Here is a 7022-nt window from a genome sequence, read left to right as displayed (position 1 = left end):
GGGGGAGGCTTTGGAAAGACTTTCATGGCTTGCATGAGCACAGAAGTTGGTTGTTTTTGCTTAATCTTGCTGGTTCTAAGCAGCAAATTCAATGGGGCTTCGGGGACAGCTCAGGGAGCATTTTGGTCATAAAAATAGCCAGTACTACAGAAATTCTCATGTCTCACTGAAGCCTGTCATCCCTTATTAGCTCTTCCCACATGTGCTTGCCGATACTCCTGCTAGAGTGTTTGTCAGGGCAATTATTATAACCGAGGATATAATATTATTTGCAGTGGTGCTGTAGCTGTGTTGGTCCCAGGATATTTGAGAGACATAGAATCATAGAATCATAGAATCTCAGGGTTGGAAGGGACCTCAGGAGGTCATCTAGTCCAACCCCCTGCTCAAAGCAGGACCAAACCCAACTAAATCATCCCAGCCAGGGCTTTGTCAAGCCTGACCTTAAAAACCTCTAAGGAAGGAGATTCCACTACCTCCCTAGGTAGTGGACAAGGCGGGTGAGCTAATATCTTTTATTGGACCAACTTCTGTTGGTGAAAGAGACGAGCTTTCCAGCTTCTTCCGGTCACCGACCTGACAAAGAGCTCTGTGTAGCTGCAGAGCTTGTCTCTTTCTTTCACCAGCAAAAGCTGGTCCAATAAAAGATATTAGCTCACCCGCCTTGTCTCCCTGATATAATATTATGTCAATTTTTCGGGTTTTATCATCATGTCCTTAGAGGCAGAGAGGAGTAAAAACCATATCATTTTCTTTGTAAATAGCTTTTGAACGAAAGAGAGAGGCAGCCAGTCATTTCAGCCCTGGAGAGGAAAGTCAGCCATTTGAGCCTCTCTGTTTAAACAGCTCTGTGTAGCTATTAAAATGCAAAGTGCCATCAGCGCTGTTGGGTCTGGATTATTTCCTATCCCGTAGCAGGCTACACCTCACATAGAATGAATACTGTCATATGGAATGTTGCAAGAGATGGCAGTTGTCTGTAACTCTTGTTATGGACTAAGAAGTGTCTGGCTGATCTGCGATCTCAGCCAATAGCAGAAGTTGGATGGTGAATTTAAATGGTTTCTTCTGTGTGTTTGTTTGTTCCTGGTGTGGATCCTAATATTAACACCCTCCTCACAAACACAATCTCATGAAAGCCCAGAATATTACTCTCCGCTTGCTATGTGTCCTAACAACTGCGCTCTATGACTGGAAGAGAGATGAAACCGCCCTGGTTTAATGAACCTTTCACTTAAGATGTGTTTAACAAGGATTGCCTCTGTAATGGTCCATTTCGTTCAGCGTGAGAGACAAATCTCACACAAACCTCTCCTTAGTCCGGTTGATCTGGGACTGGAAATGGCTCAGGAACAGGATTTCCCCGGAGATCCTGGGTAATTTTTCTTTTGAGTCAGGCCAGAAATACTGTAAAAACAGCCCCGCTGTACTATTGGGATGGTTCCGCTTCTGGTCCCAGGCTCTGCAGAGGGATGTGAAACTGGAGGTGTGCTTGTTTGGAGGCAGGTTGAGCGTGGGGTGGAGGTTGAGTGTGGGGCAGAGGTTAAGGATAATGCTTACTATATCCATATCCAGCTGACTGTCCGTGGCCATGACAAGAATGTGATCTTTCCATGGCAGCGTCATGGCATATGATTTCACCACAGGGCTGGAGCAAGAGCACAACTATCAGAAATAATAGCAAAGAGGGCACAGCAAAATATGGGCCAAGTCCAATCATTACATTGGTGCCTTTTCATTTATGTTTTTCCCCATGTTTCTGCCAGAGATCAGCTCAAATCCAGCCTAAGTGTGAGCCAAGGTTGTTACTATATGAAAGCTAAGTGACAGTCTGCAGTTCTCTAGCACCTTACATTGAGGTTCGCTGAATGTTTGCAAAGTGCTCAGAATCAGAACACCCTTATGAAGTACAGAAGAGATATTACTGAGATCACTCCCTGCACCGATACAGATTGCAGAAGTAGTTTAACATCCCACAACCCTGTAGGGCGGATAAATACCTGGCTCAATTTCCCAAAACTGACTTGAGATTTGGGTGCCTCCCATTTTAACGCTTTCTCCTTTTATTTCCTCAGGGAGGTTGTGTCTTAGGTGGGGTGGGTACAGCTAATATTCAACAGCCAACTCGCCTCTTCAGTTACCCGTGCAGAGATTCTCATCTAATAAGGTGGCTAGGCTGTAGTGTAATGCATCAGACCCCAAGACCTGGAGGACACTGGGCACCTTAACTAAAGGCAATATAGCAGTGGTTCCCAAACTGAGGTTTTTGAACCCCTGGGGGTTCATGAAATGTTATAGGGGGTTCTCGGGGGGGAAAAATTCCCTAACGGTGGACAGAGCTGTCCCTAGGAACCGTGGGTAGCATGGGTACAGCAGCCTGGAGCCCCTGGACTTCCAAGAGCTAAGCAGATCAAAGCAAGCATATTTATCACACTGATGCGATTTAAACTTCAAGACTCATAAGAAATGGAAAGGGAGGTGAATATTTTTTGCTGTTTTTAATATTAAATAGGCAGCTAGTGTTGTTCTTCATAATTTTAAAAACAAGTTTAAGCTTTATTGTAATGTGCGCTGTTTGCCTGGACTGCTCAAGACCTGAATGCTTGTGTAGGAGGAACTCTGAGTTGGCTTCTTAAATACCTTCATGCTGTTTCACATCTGATACTCCTTGATAAAACATAGGAGCCGTGTCTTATAACAGGCTTATTCAAAGTGATACAAGCTACGAAAGGGAGCTCTTGGAAGAGTGTTGCCGTTTTCAAAATGTAATAAAAATACTGTAATGATAAATAATAATAAATAGTGTGTAAAAAGCATGTCAAAAAACAAATTTTATATTTCCCAGATCACTGCTTTTATAATTTATACTCAGGTAAAGGAGGAAAAAACCTGGAAATATTCATTTTTAAGAGGGGGTTCACGAGACTTGATGTGTTAGTGAAAGGGGTTCACAGGCTAAGTTTGGGAACCACTGCACTATAGTGACATCTTCTGTAAGCAAAGCTTGGTTACCTGAAGGGGGGATAGGCCTGTGGGTGGGGCAAGCCTGGCTGTGTGGGGAAGGGGTTAGACCTTGGGTCACTGTGGGGGGGGGTGGGGCAGGCCCCTAAGTGTCCAGGGGGGCAGACCTAGCCTGGGGGGTTAGACCCAGGAGTGTGTGTTGGGGAGGGGGGGAGATTAGGCCCTGCCCTGGGATGGGCGGGGTAGACCCCTGAATGTGTGTGGGGGGGGGCAGGCATGGCTGGGCTCGAGGGGGAAGCCCGTTATAGGGAGGGGGGCGCGCTCGGACCGGAGCCCGGTCCGGGCTGAGGGGGAGCGCTAGGCCCCGGAGGCAGACCCGGCCCACGGAGGGGTTAGGCCCCGCCGTTGGGGGAAGGCCCGGTCCGGGATGTGGGGGAGGGCTAGGCCCGGCCCTCGGAGGGGGCGGGGCGGGGCGGGGCGGGGCTGGGGGACGTGTCCCGGCCGCCTGTGCGCAGCGGGGCCTCCCGGCCGGCAGGGGGCGATGGTGGCGGCGGCGCCCGGAGTCTCCTCCCTGGGCCGGGCCGGGCCGGAGGCGCGCGGAGCGGCCCCACCCAGCGCGCGGCGAGCCGAGCCGAGCCGAGCCGGGCGGCGCAGGGGCACGATGATGGCCCTATTCAGCAAGCTGCTGGACTGGTTCCGGGCGCTGTTCTGGAAGGAGGAGATGGAGCTCACCCTGGTGGGGCTGCAGTACTCGGGCAAGACCACCTTCGTCAACGTGATCGCGGTGAGCGGCCCGGCCCGGCCCGGCCCGGGGACAACCGCCCGGCTGGCTCCGGCCCACGGGCCGCCGCTGCCGGGGCCTGCCGGGGGGGGGGCGGGATTTGTGTGTCTGAGGGGCCTGCCTGGGGTGGGAAGGGGCAGGGGGTCTGCCTGGCTGGCTGGGGGGAGGGGAGTTGCCCGGGGGTGTGTGCCAGGGCAGAGGGGCTGTGGGGGGGAGGTTGTGTGTCTGAAGGGGCTGCCGGGGGGGCGGAAGGGGCAGGGGGTCTGCCTGCCCGCCTTGGGGGAGCGGGGTTTCCGGGGTGGGGGCCGGGCAGGGTTTGTGCATTTGTGAGACGTGTATGTGTTGGGGAAAAAAATCCTCTGTTGGGCTGGTGCCCCTGGGCTGTGTGGGGGCATCGCGGTGTGTCACCCGGCTGGTTATTGTTTTGGATCCTTTTTTGGGGGGGGGTGTGACAGCCTACCCGGAGATACCGCCCAGGGCGGTGAGGTGGGGAGGAAGACTGTCTCCTCCCCTGTGATGGATGATAATTTCATCTCCATCCCCTCGGATCAATACCACCCTTAGCAGGGGATGGCAGCCAGAAAGCTTTGCTGGCTCTTCAGGGTGGGTGTAGTTTTGCTGTGGGTAGTGTTTTTTGTAAATAGTGTTTTTTGTGGCTAATTTTTCAATACAGAGTCCGAGGACAGCAGCACAATCCTCCTAATAGAGAATTTCCCAGATGGAAAGATCTGATTTATTCAGGCCTGGGTGGTGGTTTTCTGCAGTAATGGCTTCAGAGCGTGCATTTTAGGAAGGAGAATAAAGCCTTTGACAGCACGTGGGTAACTAAATGGATAGGGAATATGAATATACTCTATGTGCATATTTAAACAATCAGGGTGAAACCTATGGAATATAGTGGGTTATGCTATTGATTTAGTGTGAAATAATCTGTGGGGTTTGATTGTTTTCTTTAAACTGGAGCCCGTCCCATCTTCTTCCTTCCTGGAAAGAGGATTGCAGCATGGCACAGGCCAGAATCACAAGGCATCTCCTCAGAATGCTAAGTAGTGTTGTCAGCAGAGGAAGGTAGAAGCGACTGAAGTGGCTGGGCCAGCCTGTTCCCCTCCCCATATCTTTCAGAAGTCTGAACCCATCCTCTATCAAAAGCCTTTCCTCCCACCTGGCTTGAGATAGAGATAGCTAGGGGCAGAGCCAGAATCTGGGTTTCCGTGGCTGATAACTTGCTTTGTTGTGGCTGCCTGTTTTATTTCATTTTCAAAGGGGATTCACGCTATAGAATATTTCCTGTTGCAGATAAGTTTATAAATAATACTAGTCATGCACTACTTCAAAGAGGTTTTTTTGGCCAGTTGAAATAAGTCATGGCGATTTCAGTATGGTTTGATGGAGCGCCACATAGAGGAACTGCAGGTTTGTAATGCAATCCTGAGCAAGGTATTTAGGGGGTCCTTCATATCCTTTTGTTGGTGGCTAAGGGTAGGGGTAACATTCATGATGTCTGCAAATGCAGAGTCGCAGTGTTTTTTGTGGGAGGTGTAAACCCATCAAATATTCTGTCTAATTTATTTAATTCTGTTTGTTGAAGCCATAGCAACACCAGCTGGCAATATGGCAAGATAGAGGCTTCTGTAGGCTCCTCTTTGGAAGAGCTGCTCTGTCACTGGCAACTGATTTAGCTGTGTGCGCTGTACAGACCTGTGGGCCTGACGCATGGTACCCTCTGTGGGTCTTGATCAGTGCACCCTCTTGATCTCAGTAACCAAACACCCGCTCTGTCTAGCTAGTCTGCCAACAGGGTTCACAACCTACTTCCTATTTTCGCTGACTGTGTATCATGCCGTCCAGGGCCTTTGTGATATTAATTGAGGTTGGAGAGAAATACCTTGTAGTAATGTAATTGTACTATCTTGTAGTTCATGATGCAACATTAGCTGAAATGACTGAAAATGCCAAGGTCTAGGTGGTATAAAGAATTGGGAATGGGGAGTGGAAGCTTTCACTTCTTGTTATTGGTTTGGTCTTCTCCCAGGTGAGTGGTAGCAATTTCAAGTTGCTGCTATCTGGCGTTAGTTGGTGGTCTGTGTTCACTTCCTAGCAGATACCCTTAACATTGACACTCTTGTTGACAGCCAAAATAGCCAAAGACTGATTGGCCAGAGGGCTTGAGTCCCCTTTCTGTGTAGAAATGGTCCTTTCTATGCCCGGGATGAATCTCTGGGGTAGGGAGGAAGAGCTTTCACTGCACTGGATAAACAGAAGCCTTTGGTCTCCAAGGTGGCCATCTGGCATCTTCCCTCCTGGGCACTGTAGCATATGGTGACCCTTTCTCTTAGGGTCCCATGCTCCGGAGCTACGTTAGGCTTAGTAAACAACCAGCTTGAGTGAAATTATCAATTCTGTTTGCTTGTAATGTAATATTAATGAGACTAGGTTCTTAAATACTGTAACACTCCGACTGTCCTGTCTGAGGCAGGTTGTGCAGGGCAGCTGCAGACATGGCCACAGGGATGCACTGCTAGTTCCTCTGAGTAATAGCACCCAAACGATGCCAGTTGATCTGCCGGGCTGCACCATGCAGCTCCATACAAACTGGTACAACAGCAAAACTCATCTGGGAGCAAAGACAAACCAGCATGTTTTGGAAGTCTTTGCTGAAGAAAAGGTCAGCGGTGGGAATGCTGCTCATATGGAATTGTTCTCGAAAGCAAGCACTTGTGAATAGTGTTTTTGGCAAGAAAGCATCCCCATCTTCCTCTAGGTTTTGCCCTTGCTATGTTTGATTCCCCAGTGCTTTATTTTTGAGAGGACAGTTTGATTTCCCTTATTCTTCCTCCATCTTTTCTAAAGGGTGAGTGGATGTGGTGCTGTGTTTGGGGAGCCGGTGGCTTCTTTCAAAGTCAACACTAGTTTATGGATCAGGGGTCAGAATTAGAAAGGCAGCAGCAAAGCAGTGTCTTTCCTCCTCGATGAGGCTTAGTTTATTGCTGCCACAGTGTCTGAGAACTCCATTGTCCTAGCCTGAGAGGAGGCCAATAGGCTTGGATCTCTTGCAAGTGCAGCAGTACCTCTGGGGTACATCTGCTTACTACTTCCTTTATGGTCTGTGCCACATGTCTTTTTCTGAGGCAGTTAGCTTTAATCTGTAAAGCAATCAGTATAGACATTGTTTATTCCTGAAAGATGGTAACGGCACCAGCAATATCCCAAAACCGTGCTTGTTCTGCCCAGTACGTAGTTCAGAAAGCTTCTGTAGCAATCACAGAAACGTTTGTTTGGA

The 7022-nt window shown here is 49.3% G+C and overlaps 1 protein-coding gene across 1 annotated transcript in view; it reads left to right on the top strand.

Annotated features, from left to right (window-relative positions):
- Positions 1-3511: 3511 nt before the first annotated feature.
- Positions 3512-7022, top strand: part of ARL8A (ADP ribosylation factor like GTPase 8A) — a 42520-nt gene continuing 39009 nt past the window's right edge. Inside the window, exon 1 of the mRNA XM_045015830.1 lies at positions 3512-3745. Within this exon, the coding sequence (XP_044871765.1) occupies positions 3623-3745 (123 nt within the window). The 5' untranslated portion in view covers positions 3512-3622. The remainder of the gene's footprint in view (positions 3746-7022) is intronic.

The sequence above is a fragment of the Mauremys mutica genome, chromosome 4, assembly GCF_020497125.1.
Source record: "Mauremys mutica isolate MM-2020 ecotype Southern chromosome 4, ASM2049712v1, whole genome shotgun sequence".
Taxonomy (NCBI): Eukaryota; Metazoa; Chordata; order Testudines; family Geoemydidae; genus Mauremys; species Mauremys mutica.
This window is presented reverse-complemented; position numbering and strand designations above follow the sequence as displayed.